At 44.8% G+C, this 17,805-nt stretch overlaps 1 protein-coding gene across 3 annotated transcripts in view; it reads left to right on the forward strand.

The window, feature by feature from the left end:
* LOC144040208 (cadherin-18) overlaps nt 1-17,805 on the forward strand; it is a 142,764-nt gene that overhangs the window by 114,069 nt on the left and 10,890 nt on the right. For all 3 annotated transcript variants that reach the window (XM_077554196.1, XM_077554197.1, XM_077554195.1), the window contains 6 exons: nt 7,744-7,911; nt 7,981-8,168; nt 9,348-9,601; nt 10,344-10,480; nt 11,903-12,027; nt 14,236-14,353. In XM_077554196.1, the coding sequence (XP_077410322.1) occupies nt 7,744-7,911; nt 7,981-8,168; nt 9,348-9,601; nt 10,344-10,480; nt 11,903-12,027; nt 14,236-14,353 (990 nt within the window). The remainder of the gene's footprint in view (nt 1-7,743; nt 7,912-7,980; nt 8,169-9,347; nt 9,602-10,343; nt 10,481-11,902; nt 12,028-14,235; nt 14,354-17,805) is intronic.

Consider the following 17,805-nt stretch of genomic DNA (forward strand, 5'->3'; position numbering starts at 1 on the left):
GCCTCCAAACCGCCTTGGCTTGAAACTCCAACTTGAAAGCCATAGCCTGGCTCAGAACCCCACTTTGAAACCCTGACTTCAAAACCCAATATTGCCTTCAAACTGTCTTCTCATGTTTTAAATCCTAATTTCGAACCTTAACTCTTTGACTGCCAAAAACGTTAAATAACGTTTAGTAAAATCCTAGGGAGTAGTGCCAAAGACGTTAAAAGACGTTTGTTTCAAAACAGAGGTGAAACTAACCATTTTCTATTGTTGATTACTGAAAAACAGAATAAGGTAGAAACAAACTTTTTTTTCTGATGAAAGATGAGAGTCCAATTATTCATTTGGTAGTATGTGTGTTTCCATAGTCCAAACACATAATCGTCTGTGGACCTTGAAAGATCAGTCAAAATGCTTAAATCGGCTGGCACCCACGGCATCCCTTTTCTGAAAACGTCTGGCAGTCAAAGAGTTAACATCTGTTTGGGTAGCCTAATTTGAAACCCCAACCCTGCCTTGGAACTCTAATTTAAAACCCCAAATCTGGTTTCAAACTCTTATTTTGACACTCGAATCCACTGGTTGTCAGCCCCGGTCCTTGAGTACCCCCATCCGGCCTGTTTCCCATGTCTCCTACAGCCAACACAGCTGAGGATTGTTATCAGGTGGTTTGAAAAGCCTACTTTAAGCCTTCCCATTCCCAAACGTGTTGATGAATTGATGACATTCATCCAGTTGCTGCAAATGACGTGGTGACTATTTGGCCCGGATCAAGGGGGGGGGGGGGGTACTTCAAAATGTAAAAATAAATCAACAGCGGCGGCGGCGGGCGATTGGCCGAAAGTACCCGCCTGCCGTCCGCAACTCACCTCTCATGTGCGGCGGCCGTGTTCCATGACTCGTTTGCATGTGCTGACTCCGTAATTCTTGCTCGGGGCGTGCGAGACCCTGCGCACGCCATGCAAGGCCAGCTGCACATCACACGCACACGCACACACAAACAGCCTGTTGTTTTCGCCACTGGCCATCCACCCTCATCCCCTCAAATGAGCGCGCACGGAACTGCAGAAAGGAGAAGACGGAAGTGGATCTCGCGTGCCGCTCGGTTCTCAACTTGAGCTTGATCGCAGGCGACTCGGTTTCCGCACGCCGTGGCTTTCCCGTGCTCGACTGCGCACCTTCCCTGGTTCTTGCTTGAGAGGAAGCTGCGTTGACAAACGGCGGGCGATGTCCCGCCTCCCTAACGTTGGCTGCGAATCGGATCTCGCTCTCAAGTCTTGCCGTTTAAGTTTTCAAGTCGGATCCTCACAAAATTCCAAGCAAATCAAAAGTCATCCAATCTTGCTCAGTCACAACAAGGTTATTATAGTTCACGAAAACTAACAAAACAAGAAAAGAAAAACGATTAATCAATAAAATAAAAAGGAAAATACTTTGACAATGTCCTTGGTTTTGTGAATTAATTTAGTACATACGTAAGCCTTTGCCATACATTTGAAAATGGAACAGGAAGTAATAGAGAAGCACTGGCCAAGAATTAAAACACTAAAATGGTAAAGTGTCTTGCATGCCAAACAGCCACTAGTTGGGTTTCCATTCACCCATTTTTATTTGAATTTTCAAGAAATGCGAAAATAAAACTGAATGTAAACGCTAGAAATGTTTGAAAAAGGGCCCAAAATTCACCAAAAAAATGAATCAATTTCCGCTTAGAGGGGATGGATTTTGAAGTGTATGGAAAAAAGGAATATGCGAATTTTGGCGATGGAAACGGGTTTTGCAAATAACATTTTGACTGGATATGACGTCACACGTACATTTGTAGTCCCAAAGCAATTGCGGATGATAAAGTGAGGTAAGTTTTGGGGGGGACGACAAAATTGAAATCTTTTGGGATTTTGAATAAGGAAGCGAATATTAATGTTGGAGACATTTTGTGTGAGTTTAGGCCAACTTTAAGTCATCTAAATTGCATTTCAAATCAATTGTCCACTGAGCTAATGTTGCTAATGCTAATAAGCGACTAGCCTCATTTCTTATTAGTCTTCAAAAGAAGCCCGACTGTCATGACAAGTTTGCTTTATATTATTTATTTGCTTGTTACTAACATTGGAAGCGTTCCTAAAGGGACGATCAAAACTCTTGAGCACGGGGGGGAGGGGGGGGGACTTTCTTTAGGAACGCTACGAGGCTTACCTTGCTTTCTTTATTGGGCGTTTCACATTGCCCGGCAGAGAGCCTCCCGCCATTCTACGTCACTACGCGCGGAATAACAATGGCGGCGTACGTCCACGTAAAGTTTCTGCGAAATGCATTCAACTGGAAATGATTTTTGAAGAATGAATTTCATAGTTAGGTTAGAAACACCCAAATAAATACTATAGAGCAAACCTGGCAGGTTCCTTTTAAGGAAATGTATTTGCTTGGTGAGCGAGACCGCGCGGAGACATTGCACTCTACTCTCAGCATCGGACTCAATCAAGTGATCAATCAAGTGATCAATCAAGTGATCAAGTTGGACTCCCCCCCCCCCTCCTCAGTCCAAGTTGCAAAGCAGAGAGATCAAGACAGCTTACCAAATGATCTTTTAGCAGGCTACATGTCACAAGCTCATCTAGCGTGCTCCTTCCAAGAACCACGACATCATCACCCCCCCCCCCCCCCCCGCAGACCGCGCGCATCCTAAATAGGCTAATTTCTCTGCTGATCTGGGATTTGCCAGCGTTCACGTTTACTGAAGGATGTGACACAGATGGAAGCTGCTACACTTTGCCTAAAGCCTCTCAAGCTGTCATACCATCAATCACACAACTTTTTTTTTTTTTTGGGGGGGGGGGGGGGTGTCAAACCACGGCAGCCTACGATTGGGAAAGCCAAAAAAGAACTTTGATTGCCATCTCGCTGCGAGGGCGCAACACTCGGGGATAACACGGAATTGGACGGGCCGGGATTGGCGAAGACGGAGATTGAAGGGCGCTTGACTAATCTCCTCTAATCCTTTTTGTCCACCCGAGAGATTGTCCTCCTTTAGAAGTTTGCAGCCAGACAAAGAGGTGGATCGCATGATGCTATCAGCGTTAATAGAGCAGGGAGGTCGGGCAAAAGGCCAACCCACCCTCGCTGTGTCAAATTGGCTCCCATTCAAGCAAGTCGGCTCCTTCTCAATTATTTTCTAAATTAACCCACCGCCCTCGCCGCAGATTCGGCGGCAGACTTTGCGGGGGGGGGGGGGGCATCGTGGTCAGGGGTGCAAAGCTCACCTTACCTTTTTTCACACACTCCCAAAAGTAGAAGAGTGGCCGAGTTCCACTTTCAAGTGATACCCGCCTTGTTAGCTGAGACATATTTCGCCAGCTTTGCAAGGAAAGCACGCAGAGGTTTTGCTGCCGCGTTTTGTTCCGAAACCGCCGTTAGTTAATGACAGGCTTTTAGCGCCGGCAACGGCGCTCATGCTGTTTCTTGGCATTTCCATTCGTGGCGGTGTTGTGAAGATCAAACTTTTTCTTAGCGCTCTGAACTTTTATATCACGCTCTTCCGTCGAATTGGGCGTTTCGCTTCGCTTTTTACTTTGGCGGCAGGAAACGTTCAGGAACGCTCCGAAACTCACATTCGGTCGCAACGAGCGCCTCAAGTGCTCATTTATTAAATATTTAAAATCATCTTGTGGGTCATTGCTTGCATTTGACCACCAGTTGTTACTAAAAAGTAACTTCTTAGTTACTTTTATAGTCAAATAATGTGTAGTCTAACTTAAAGTAAAGTTACGTTTTCAAGGTAACCGTGGCAACACCGCTGATATGAACGTTAGATTGCGGTAGCGCGTATTCACGAGAGGTGTATACAAATGGACTGGAGTAACCCTTTTTGTGTTTTGCTCTTTCATGCGTCATTATTGGTAAGTGCGAGCGAGCGAGCGGGCGAGCGTGCGAGCGGGCGAGCGTGCGCCTTGCATTTGTTGAGTGTTCGGAGCCCCGCTGACTGGCGACGCAGCACAAATGTTGAGCTCGCAGGTCGCTCGGCTCGCACTTAATTAGGCTGCGAGACTTCCGGAGTGCACGGACGCACGCCGATGATGACAAGATTGTGAAAAGTCCAACAAATAAAGCGGAGTCCTTTGAGCTCATATAATAGCTTCTCTTTTTGAAGGCCACTATGCGGAAAATGACGTATGACAGATTGCATCCTCCATCAGGGTTTAAAAAAAAGAAAAAGAGAAGCAAGGATGGCATCATTTAGAATATGTTGACATTTCAGTCATTCGTGAGTCAAACTGCAAAGTGCACAAGAGGAAATAGTTATAGTATAGTTATATAGTTTAGGGAGTATAGTAGTAGTATAGTATAGGGAGTTTATATAGTTATATATAGTTATAGTTATATATAGTATATATAGTTTAGGGAGTGTTGCACATCTCATATGTAATATGAAATTACCCGCCATTAATAACTAGAGCTGCGAGCCCTCTCAACCCTGGCCACCTTGGGGTACTTGCATGTTGGGGTACTTGCATGTTGGGGTACTTGCATGTTGGGGCACTTGCATGTTGGGGTACTTGCATGATGGGGTACTTGCATGATGGGGTACTTGCATGTTGGGGTACTTGCATGTTGGGGTACTTGCATGATGGGGTACTTGCATGATGGGGTACTTGCATGTTGGGGTACTTGCATGTTGGGGTACTTGCATGTTGGGGCACTTGCATGTTGGGGTACTTGCATGATGGGGTACTTGCATGATGGGGTACTTGCATGTTGGGGTACTTGCATGTTGGGGTACTTGCATGATGGGGTACTTGCATGATGGGGTACTTGCATGTTGGGGTACTTGCATGTTGGGGTACTTGCATGTTGGGGCACTTGCATGTTGGGGTACTTGCATGATGGGGTACTTGCATGATGGGGTACTTGCATGTTGGGGTACTTGCATGATGGGGTACTTGCATGATGGGGTACTTGCATGATGGGGTACTTGCATGTTGGGGTACTTGCATATTGGGGTACTTGCATGTTGGGGCACTTGCATGTTGGGGCACTTGCATGATGGGGTACTTGCATGTTGGGGTACTTGCATATTGGGGTACTTGCATGTTGGGGCACTTGCATGTTGGGGCACTTGCATGATGGGGTACTTGCATGTTGGGGTACTTGCATGTTGGGGTACTTGCATGTTGGGGTGCTTGCATGTTGGGGTACTTGCATGTTGGGGTACTTGCACGTTGGGGTACTTGCACGTTGGGGTACTTGCACGTTGGGGTACTTGCACGATGGGGTACTTGCATGTTGGGGTACTTGCATGTTGGGGTACTTGCATGTTGGGGTACTTGCATGTTGGGATGGACCATCTAAAATTGAATATGTGATTCGTACATCCGGGAATGCTTCGGAGGAATTTTAAAAAGACACAATTTGATGCCCCGCCCTTGTCAGTCAGTATGTCAAAAACGGACGTTTTTTTTGTATCCTTTGATGTTGTCCCAGTTGTTGATGGTACAGACCAAGTTTGAAGTCAATCAGGTTAACCGTCTAGCACGAGGGGGGAAATATTTTTCAACCAAATAATACATAGTATGGATGACTAAAAGCTATCGTTATCCAGACTGAAGTCAGTGTTGTTGACGAATTTGTTTCTGACGCTGACGGCCGCGGCCCAACAGGCGGGCCATGACGGACGATAACGCCAGCCAGCGAGCGAGCGACCCGGCGTCCCGCTGCCTCCTTGACACACTTTTAAGGAGTGCTCGACCGCCCGCACGCGAGCGGGATTACTTTCCATCTGCGGCGTCCTGGCGCAGGAAGTGCGGCAGAAATGACCTTTCGGGTCTCGTGAAAAGCGCCTTTCATTTCGTCGCTTTTGTAAAGGGGAAATTAGGCTTGTCCAGCCTTTTTATTGATATGAATAGCATGAATGAAATGAATTAGCCGGAAACTCGGAGAGCTTTCAAGTTGTCCTTATCTTTTTATAGAATACTTTGCCGTACATGGAATGATGATGTCATCGCATTGAATTTGTATTCGACTTCCAAGGTGTTCTTGATGACGTGTGGCTGTTACAGACCGAGCGAGGTCTAGTGCCAGATACTGCACATCGGTGAACATCTCGGCAACCATTTGTGTGTCCTAATCCGCCAATAATTCCGATGCCAACCTCACTAGACAAGAAGAAAACAAATCTACTCTTGGGGTGTTGAAGGTTGCTTGGTTTGGTTTGTAATACCGCTTATAAGACCTTTTACCACATTTGAATATGCTTTTGTTTTGAGATCCTTGATCCAAGATTCATTTTTAATTTTCATTTAACTATTCATGACTTTTTTTTTCTTTCTGAAAGGCCCTAAGATGCCACAAGCTGTCATCAAAGTCGTGCCCAAAAGGGAAAATAGTACAGTCGGTTCGTGTCAAGGAAGTATTTTTGAAGTAAAATCTCCGCTGAGACACAAGCTATAAATATTGTGGAGTCTTGCAAAGTTCTTAATGGCGTGTTAGTCTAAGAATAAACCATGGACATTTTTCACTTAGGGGTGTTCTCACTTTTGTTGCTAGCTGCTGTTTAGATATTAACGATTGTGTGTTGAGTTGTTTTGAGAGGATGCAAGCTTTTTTGGACACGTACAAATGTGAACTTGTGGTGATTTCTATCTTTAAGCTTGAATTGATATATGATATTTGTGTAATATGTATTGTTGGAACTAAAACTATATGCAATTGTGAACATTTTGTGGCAAGGCGTCATTATCAGATCATCGCAGTGACTTGCGGACTCGTCATGTCGACCACCTTTTCCGGTTCCATAAGATTGCGCTCTTTCGTTTTCCGCAGTGAAGTCCAAAGCGTTCCTGTCGGACAATCGCGGATGTCGGCAGGGAAGCGAGGATGGCACGGCGGGCGTTTTGCCATCTTGTGACAATCAACAGCGCCGCCATTCCCTCCCGCCTCTCGCCTTTCCCTGTCAAGCGTATTATTGCGAGGGGTTCACGAGTTCACCGGAATGCGTGTTCCGCGGAAGCAGGCGGGAAGGGGAAAAGTCCCATTTAACGCTCGGGGGACGGAGGTGCGAGTGTGAGGACGTTATTGCGTCTGCTGCTGGTGAATTAAGGTTCTCATTGCGACGGGCGCCAAAAGCCTCGCAGAGCAAACGTGAGGTGCACTTATTGCATCCGGTAAATCAAGGCGGCTTCTCGCTTTGCTGTTTCTATCTCGGCGCCGGCAGGAAGAAGTTGCACTCCTTTTTTCCCCGGCACGTGCGCACTCATGTAGGTTAAAATGTGAGCCAGATGTTTAAGGAAAAAAAAAAGCAACTTGATTCAAGGCTGAGCAGTCATCGAATGTCATGAAAGACGAGGCAAAGCCTTGACGAGCAAAGCGAGGATGAAGGCGGCTCGCTGCAGGGACGAGTCTTACGTACGCTATTTTATTCATCTCGCTTGGGTTATCGTTCTCATGCTTAAATGCTAATTATGACAAAGGCAGAACTCTCTCGTCGTCGTACAGAATGCAACAAAGTTTCAGCATTGGAATCCTAAAATAAAGAAATGCATTATTTCCATCTATTTGTCTGCCTGTTGGTGGTGCTGGCACAAAAGATTCTCGGCGAGGAAAGGTTAGAAAAGATGGCGCTCACATTGGGAGGATCCCTGGCATACAAATTGGTCAGATGGATGCTTCATTCCAATTTGACTTTTCATTTGTATTGTGAGTGTTATAAGACAACGCCAGTAGTTTACCAATGGGGTGATAACCACAAGTAGTCTTTTGTTGCAGGGACCATCAGGACCGCCTTAGCCAACATGGACCGGGAAGCCCGGGAACATTACATTGTGGTCATCCAAGCCAAAGACATGGCGGGCCAAGTCGGCGGCCTCTCCGGATCCACCCTCATCAATGTCACGCTGACCGACGTCAACGACAACCCGCCAAAGTTCCCGCAAAGTGCGTGGCATAGTCCCAGGTGGGTCGGGTGGGAAATTCTCCCGGGTCACATCCCATTTGCATCCGCAGAAAATTACCAGCAGTACGTCCCGGAGTCGGCCCAAGTCGGGAAGCCGGTGGGGAAGATTCGAGCCAACGACGACGACTTGGGCATCAACGCCGACATCAAGTACAGCATCATTAACTCGGAAGGGGCCAACATGTTTTCCATAGCCACCGACAAGGACACCAAAGAGGGAATCGTCTCCCTTAGGAAGGTAAAACTTGGAATGACAAAATTGCAGTTTGGACGGTGTGGTCGAGCAGCGGTCCCCAACCAGGCCGCACACACACGCTGAACAATCGATATTGATTGATCATGAGAGTGTAAAAGAAATAACACGACAGTAGCAACAAAGAAGCTAGCAAAAGCAAGTCAAGAAAAAAATCTCAGCAGTGTTTCTTATAATACGCGTTCATCACGACAGCTGACTTTCACGCTGTCAAATGAGGCATTCAAGTACACTGAGTACTTTTTCTTTGACTCACTCAAACCCAAAAACGTATGAACACATTTTGTAATACTTTGTCCCAAAAACATATTCACACGTTTTTCATGTTTTTTTTTTTTTATGCACGAGCATACAGAAGACTTTGATGCAACTTCCGACATGAAGAGGCGGCTTAAAGCAATGGTAGTTATTGCAACAGATCGTTATCTGTTAGCGAGAGCCACTACATCGTGATAACTTGCATTGATGTTTCTGCATTTGGCAATTTATTATTATATTATATTATTAGTATGGGATTTTTTTTTAATGGGCTTTAGGTGAACTGATGAATACACACACGCTCGCACGCACGCACGCACGCACGCACGCACGCACACACACACACGCACATACACATACTCACCCACATACAAAAAAAAAAAAATAGATATATATATATGTGTGTATATGTATATATATATGTATATATATTTAAAAAAAAAAACATTTATTAAATTTTTTTTAATTGATTTGTTTGTTTGTTTTTTAAAAAAAAGGAGAGCAATGATGATGTCAAATCGAATGAACAATACTGAGCTCTCCTGTAAAAAAAAAAAGAAAGAAAAAAAAGTAGTTATTGCAACAACAAAAAACGGCCAGCAGGTGGCAGCAGAGCATAAGAGATCAACCAGGGCTTGTTTTGTCAGTCTTTTCACCAGGAATGTAAATATTGATAATCTTAGCTATATTTTAATGCTAATTGCTCCAAAATGGAAACATGTACAAATATTAGTTTTTCCGGATGAAAGAAGAGACCACACACAAAACAAATTATTGCTTCCATTGAACAAACAACAAAATATTGCTTCCCTTGAAACAAGTCCAAGGTTTGGGATTGCTGCTGCAATACGAGCCGCATGAAAATCATCAACGTGAGCGCTGAAATCTTCAATGTGGTCCCGACAGCCGCTAAACTACGAGAGGAAGAAGACGTACACGCTGCACATCGAGGGCACCAACACACACGCCGATCCGCGCTTTTCCTACCTGGGCTCCTTCAAGGACACGGCCACGCTCAAAATCACCGTTGGAGACGTGGACGAGGCGCCCGTCTTCTCTTTGGATTATTATATCATGGACGTGTACGAGAACTCGCCTGCTGGCACGGACGTGGGCACCGTCACGGCCCGGGACCCCGACAGCAGGAACAGCCCCGTCAGGTGAGAGTTCGGCCGCAAGTCCGTGTCATGATTGTGTCGAGAGCTAGTTTTGCCAATCCTTGAAACCCGTGTACCCTTCAATATCTAGTTCCTGAATATTCCCAACCCTAATCCTAACTCTTACCCTGAGAATCTCAATCCTTAATTCCTTACATTAACCCCAAACCGCTTCACGTTCGCCCAAAATATGAACGAGTTCATGAACTTTTGTTCATTGGACTCGTTCAGGTACGGCAAACGCGGTGGCGCAAGAAGCCACGATGACCTTTGGGATTTTTGCCAAATTGGTGGCGGTCCTCACTCAGGCGGCTTGACGTCGGGCTGCAAGACTCGCAAGTTCCTGAATGTTCCCGTGAATGATTTCTTTGTTTCCCGGCGGAAAGGAACCGCGGGCGCTACAATGGCTTAGCACATTTGTATGCGCTCTAAACAGCCGTTTGTGAGGCAGCGCAAATGCAGACGACAGATAGCGGCCCCGAGGCGGCGGACTCATCCCAGGTTTCAGGTATCTGCTTACGTGACACTCGCGCACGCCTGCAGCAGCCGGCGACGGCGCAAATGAGATGACGTGCTGCTGCTGCTGCCGCGACCGTTCCGCTTTTTGGGATCACTTCTTAGAAAAACTCACTTTTTAACAGCGGCGGACTTTATGTCTTCATGTTTGATGTTTGGCTTTTCTGCATGAGTCGCATCGGCACCCAACCGGCGTTTTCCGGCGCGGCTGACTGCTTGATGCTTTCAGGTATTACGTGGACAAAAAGGAGGAGGAGCCAATCTACTTCCGCATGGACGAGATGAGCGGCATGATCAGGACCACGCGGCCGCTGGACCGCGAGGACGCGGCCTGGCACAACATCACCGTGATGGCCTCGGAGGTTGGTAGGTACCCCGGCCGGCAAAACGGCAGCGCCTTCAAATCTGTTGGCTTTCCCGCTCTTGATGCAATCGCCAAAGTGAGTAAATATTGCCAACGTCACGTGCTTTAAGCGTGAAATTTACAATTGCGCTTGCCGGGGATGAGGCGGATCATTTACATATTGATTAGAGTGTATTCAAATCCGATCAGGCGCACTCCTCCTTATAATTGACTACCAAAATCAAATTAGTCCCAATTGTTCAATGTCCTTTCATACAGTAGCAATTAATTAAACGAAAGCAGACCCCCCCCCCCCCCGCTTACTTTAGCTATCAGGTAACTTGGCTAATTAGTAATCACAATTCGGCAAATCCCCTGCCAAGCAACAGAGCTAGCGCATGCTAATGCTTCATTATCTCCACCGTCTCTCATTTGCATGCGGCCTTGCGCCTCCGTTCAAAGGCGCCCCCCCCCACCCCCTCCCCCCAAAAAAAAAAGCCAGCAAGCCTTTGAATGGGCAAGGACGCCTGCAGTCACGCATAAAAGACCAGCAGGCCAAGAAGCGAGTGAGTGGAAAGCATCAGAAAATGTGTCAAGCAACCCTCAGGTGCGAGCTCACGCAGGCACAAATACAAACATTAGCTTAACTCAACAACGGCGCCGGCGTGACCTTCGCGTCACAAAAGTCACAATCTCTTCAACACACCAGGAAAAACGACCTTTGGATTTAGAACGGTGCTATTTTCTTCCATTTGTCCTTCACGTTGAATATTATTATGACAAAGGACAGACATGACATACAAAAAAAAAAAGTCGACACGATGTCAAAGTCAAGTCATTATCAGATAAAGAAAAGAACATTCATGTTATATGTCGACATTTGTTTTGAATATGCAGCCTGCCATTTTAAATGGCTGGATGTTGAAGAAGCATACGTTTGAATATATTGCGTGGACGGTTTCTAAATGTTAGCTTTAAAGCCGTGTCAGAAGCCGAAATGTCAAAGCAAGTTGAATCTAGATTTGATGACCGTCCCAAATGTTTGAAATGAAATGTTTTTTTCTTCCATTTGCGGCTTTGGTGGCAATACACAATTTCACATGCGCAATCCTTTTGAAAACATGTTAAATGCCACTTCACCGTGTTTGCTTTGAAACCTGGGCGCCATTAATCGAGCAGGCTAGCCAATAGCCATTATGTTACAATTTATATATATATTATATTATTATTATTATTATTATTCTATGTTTCCCTGTGAGAAATTGCCTTCAAGCAACCAAATGATGGACGTTTGCTTCCATTTTCAGTCACTTTTCTGTCGACAGACATTTTGAAAGGTTCCAGGTACCAGCAGGCAGACAGGAAGAGCCCGAGGTGTTCTTGCACCACGAATGACACGGCTGACCTTTGTCCCTTTGATATTTTGTGTGTGTTTGGCCTGCCAGACAATCCCGGCCTGCTCAGTTACATCCCGGTCACCGTGCAGGTGCTGGACGTCAACGACAACGCGCCGCAAGTGGCTGCTGCCGACGAGGAGGTCATCGTCTGCGAGAGCACCAGGGCTGGACAGGTGGGCGGCGGCATCCTCCGTCTTTAACTCTTTGACTGCCAAAAACGTTATATAACGTTTAGTAAAATCATATGGAGGAGTGCTAAAGACGTTAAAAGACGTTTTTTTAAAACAGAGGTGAAACTAACCATTTTCTATTGTTGATTACTGAAAAACGGAATAAGGTAGAAACAAACTTTTTTTTCTGATGAAAGATGAGAGTCCAATCTTTCATTTGGTAGTATGTGTGTTTCCATAGTCCAAACACAACATTTTCTGTGGACCTTGAAAGATCAGTAAAAATGCTTAAATCGGCTGGCACCCACGGCATCCCTTTTCTGAAAACGTCTGGCAGTCAAAGAGTTAACAACCTCCGCGGAAGCACATTCGTTTTTGTATTTTCAGAAAACAACAAAAAAACAAAATCAGAAAATGTGTTTCTTTTGTTTTTGTTTTTTTTTAAATCTGCACATTGTGCAATGACACGCAAGGGAACCGTGCGTCTCGGTTCTAGCGGCTAACAAGCTCATGTAGCTTTACTAAAATGATCATTTAAAAATAATAATAATAATAATAATTCTGGGTCAGGTAAACACTCTTAACTGTTTGACTGCCAGACGTTTTCAGAAAAGGGATGCCGTGGGTGCCAGCCGATTTTAAGCATTTTGACTGATCTTTCAAGGTCCATAGAAAATGATGTGTTTGGATTATGGAAACACACATACTACCAAATGAAAGATTGGACTCTCATCTTTCATCAGAAAAAAAAGTTTGTTTCTACCTTATTCCGTTTTTCAGTAATCAACAATAGAAAATGGTTAGTTTCACCTCTGTTTTAAAACAAACGTCTTTTAACGTCTTTGGCACTCCTCCGTAGGATTTTACTAAACGTTATTTAACGTTTTTGGCAGTCAAAGAGTTAATCAAATCATAAAATCAAACTGAGTCCTATTCATATTTTAGATCTCACCCAATTTTTTTTTTTTTGTGGTAGGTTAAAAAACAAATGAGCCACTTGTTTGTTTTTCAATTGCCATTGAAAACGGAAAGAACAAATGACAGCAATTCTCACAATTGAAGCTCCTTCCAATTTGCTCTCTGCTGTTTCCGTCATTTGAATTAAGCAGATTTTTTTTTTTTCTCTCGTTTTCTGGAGATAGCGAGCAATCAGTCACACGAAAATGGCCGAGAGGCCCCGACTCGCTGGCGGAATAGAAAGACTAAAAAAAGAAAACCTCATTTCTAATTATTTGAAGCTAGTTGGGGAGAAGTTTGAATTAAGGTTTGCGCTAAACGACGCGGCGGCGGCTTTACTGCGGATTAAGTGCGAGCGATGGCGTTTGTGCTCAAAGCTCGGCTGCACACGTTCAAGAAAGCAACCGCCTTGAATGTGTGGAACCTTCCCGTGGCTTCATTAGCGAGATCAATTGTTCACAACCTGCAGCTCCACATCATTTTGGGGGAAATATTAAGTGCGGTTATGATTAAAAAACTCCATGATCAAAGAGGCAAACACAAAAACTAAAGTGTGCTGAAAAGTGCTAACGGCTAGCTAGCATCGGACAGACTAAGCTGTGTTTCGGTCTGAACTCTTGCACTTTTACGCAATGGTTAAGAATTTGGGTGACAAAATGGGATTGCACTACATGGCTGCAACCAGCAGAGGCAGTCTTGAGTCAGTCTGCAAGGACTTTTTCAAGGATCTACGGACAGGCCGTTGCCAATTTCAGTCCATTTTCAGGAAGTTCTCGTTTGAAACGTTTCCGCTGGCACATGGAAAGCAACTCAATCCATTCTTAAAGTCAGCATTGTAACAATGTTGGTTTAAGAAGCTTGAATGGAAGGCAAAGATAAAGAGTCATTTGTGAAGGATTATTCAGGCCAATCAGGAAATGTCTTCAACTTCTTCAAGACAGCCAGTCAAGCCGAGCAAAAGATGGAGTTTGTTGCCGTGTCTGCCCATAAAACCACGTCCTGTAAAAGTGTAATTGGACGCAGCGTAGCGAGAGATTTCCAAAGACGAAGCTCAGAGGAACAAAACAGATCTCTCGCTTGAAGAGAAAAAAAAGTGCGCTGGCAGCTTGTTTTTCTCCCGAGGCGGCCGTCACCAGTCCCGCGCTGTCGCCAATTAAAAGCAACTCCGGCCCGCCCCCGTCAGTCCTTTGGAGCGGACGCCGCCCGTCCTGGTTTCCGGCGAATGATCTTGTCCGCTCTCACCCCCGACGTCAGGTGATCCAGACGGTCAGCGCCGTGGACAAGGACGACTTTGCCAACGGTCAGCGCTTCTCCTTCGCGCTGCCCAGCCAGATGCCCGTCAATCCCAACTTCACCCTGAAGGACAACGAAGGTAAGACAGCCGCGTTGGCGCTTTTGTTTGCATTTCTGATCACTTCCCGCCGGCGTTCCCGCGCACAAACATGGCTGACGTCTCGTCATGTTGGTTATTGTGACTGTGACTTAGTAAGTGTCGCTTTAAGGCCCATTATTTTTGATCAACCCAATCCAAAAAATGACATTTTGTTATCAAAAGCACTTTTTTGGAACGTTGAAAACATAATTGAGAGGTTCGAGCTGTCGCAAACGAAAAAATGGTCGCGTTACAGTCCAAGTTTGTGTCTGGGTGGGCTGTTGGACTCCCAAGTCGGCGCATGCGCTTTGTCAAATGGATTAGCGGCGCTCTCCCTTTGCTACTCTCCCCCGAGCGGCGACATTGGCGGCGTTACCACGGCAACCGTCTCTGCCGCCGAACACCTCGCTTGAGGTGGGACTGCAGTGATCAGGAGGCTCACGCACGCACGCACAAGATCGCTTCGGGAGCCTCGTCTGATTATTTCATGCGCAACTGAAAATTGCATTTGACCATGCATATGTTTTTTATTGACACATTTTATTTCTTTCCATTATTTTTCCTTATTTTTATTCGATTTTGTCTACATTTCCATTCCATAAAAATACACGATTTAATATGAACAAATTCTGTTCATGTATTATTTTATTTTTCTTATCTCATGATTCCAATTTGTATCTCTATAATTTCTGACAATGTGCCGTTTTATTCTCTTATTTTCACATAAAGCCACAGAGAAGGAAAAAAGACCATTTGATCATTTGATGTTGCTGTGTTTTTACTTTATTTCGATCATTATATCAATGTATGTTATTCCAAAATATATTGAATATTTTCATCAAAATATAATATTTTCTAACATTTATTTTAATTATATTAGTAGAACATTTTTGTAAATTTAACTCTTTGACTGCCAAAAACGTTAAATAACGTTTAGTAAAATCCTACGGAGGAGTGCCAAAGACGTTAAAAGACGTTTTTTTCAAAACAGAGGTGAAACTAACCATTTTCTATTGTTGATTACTCAAAAACGGAATAAGGTAGAAACAAACTTTTTTTCTGATGAAAGATGAGAGTCCAATCTTTCATTTGGTAGTATGTGTGTTTCCATAGTCCAAACACATAATTTTCTGTGGACCTTGAAAGATCAGTCAAAATGCTTAAAATCGGCTGGCACTGGCGACATCCCGTTTCTGAAAACGTCTGGCAGTCAAAGAGTTAATTTATGATCATGTAGTTTAATTAGGTTAGTGCTTATGCTGCCACAGATGACAATTTATTGAATGATCACAAATATATCAATTAGACCAAAACAAAGGATAACAAAACGAATATACAATATTTGGCATTGCAGCCGTACTAAAAAACAAGGATTTATTTCATCCTTGTTTTTTATTTATATTTATATCTTATTTTTTTATTCTTTTTATTATAGCGACCTACGGGCGGTTGTTGAGCAGCCCTCAACTGATTGGCCAAATGTTGAAACGCTGGAGAACATGAAGACAAAAGTCTGGGCTTGCTTAGTTGAAGGTGACATCAAAGTGTCCTCCGCGGACGTATTACTCGTAGGATGCGCGACCAAAATAGCCAGGATGACTTTGCAATCGGCCGAGAGATAAATCACATCAAAAGATGCGTAGCTCGGGCCGGCGACGGCGTCACGTCGGAAGGCTCGGATAATAAACGTCTGGCCCGGCTGGACTTGTTTGTCCTCAAGCCGGGAACGGCTGGCAGGCCGCCGCAGCCACGGAAGCCGTTTCAGCGCCAATAAAAGCGTCTTGATATCATCAGCCGGCCCCTTTAACGCACACGGGGAAGCGAGCTCCTGCGACGTGCGCTTCACAGCGTCATGCCAGGTTGCTCGAGTGCACTTTGCACAACAAAAGGTGACATTTTGCCATAAATGTGACCAAGCGGCCGAGCACTTGACGATGCCATGTCGTACGTCCTTCAAAGACGGTGAGAGGTTCGAGCGCGGCTCCTGAAACTTGTTGGGTGCAGGAAGACATTTGTGAAAAAAGTGTACCCTCACACACGCCATACAGTAGGAATGAAAAGTTGGGAAAAAAGTCAGAATGTTTCGATAATGACAAATATTTTGCTGGGGATAAAAAGTTGTCATTTGTTGCAACTACTTCCGATTTTTCCCAATATAAAGTTGTTCATTTTGTGATTTTAAAGTTCAAGTTGGATGAGGTGAGATGACTTTATCAAAAAATGGGCTCATATTTTTGAGAAGAGAAATCTCTAATTGACTTTTTGTTAAAAAAAAATAATAAATGCAAGAATGACGTGTTTCCAAACCTTTAGTTCGAGCCTCAAACATGGCAAGTTGTATTTAAGCAACCCCAAACACCCAAAAGTTAAGACCAGGATCAGGGGTGGGCAAACTGGGTCTTGCAGGTTTTGGAAGTTTCCCTCTTCACACAAACTGATTCCAATCAGCTGATGAGCTGATCATATATCAGCAGTGTTGGAGAAGGGGAACATCCAAAACTCTCGAGGACCCAATTTGCCCACCCCTGCCCTACATCCTAATCCTAATCCATAGGCAATCCATCTAACCCATTTGCCAACTTGTCTTCAAGCAATCCTAACCTGAACCCCAACTTCAATGGCAGCCGGTCTTGTCACAATCCTGTTCCGAACTCCTAAACTTTAACCTTAACTTAAACCCTAAACCTCAACCCTAAAATCCAGCTTTTATGGCATTTTTTTTTTTTTTTTGCCAACATTAACCTAAAACCAAATCCTGAACCCTAAAATCTGATCCCAAATTTGAAACCTTAATCTTAAAGCTTAGCAAGAAATCCTGAATCGTTTTTTACTGACTTGGCGGAAAGTGAAGCAAATGTTTGTTTGTTTTCTCGGCAGCCTGAAACGACTTTCGCTGATGTGGCGCGGGCAGCAAGACGCTTAAAGAAGTTGAAGTTCATCTTGGATGAGATCAAGTGTCAGTCAGGGAGGGTTTCTCCGACCACTTTGAAGTCCTTAGGAGCAGAAACCAGAACTTGATCATCAGGTCTTGGCAAAATGGAGGTTCTAAGATTCTTGCTGTCTCTACAAGGTCCTTGACATGAGACTGTTTGATGATGTGGACGGACGTCTAAGGAAGTCCAATATCGTCTTCCCGGCTTGGACTTACTTCAGATCCAAAGCATCCCACAGCATTCAAAGTCAAAGAAATTCTTTGACTTGTGTGACTCGCGCCTTCCGAGTCCAGTGAAGTTTGTCCAAAGATGTCCAACAGCACCTGCGCTCTTCGCGGTAAACTGCTTCGGAATCCACTTGCCGTCTGCATCCGCGCTGGCACTAAAAAAGAGGGCATTTGAGCCCCCCCAAAGCGGGCCGCCGACACTCCTGTGGATTAGAAGTCCTTTGCTGTGTCGGCCCGAGCCACACAATGCGGCACGTCGGCAACAACTGCCGTCTGCTAATTAAAGTCGGTT

This window comes from Vanacampus margaritifer, chromosome 20, assembly GCF_051991255.1.
Source record: "Vanacampus margaritifer isolate UIUO_Vmar chromosome 20, RoL_Vmar_1.0, whole genome shotgun sequence".
NCBI lineage: Eukaryota > Metazoa > Chordata > Actinopteri > Syngnathiformes > Syngnathidae > Vanacampus > Vanacampus margaritifer.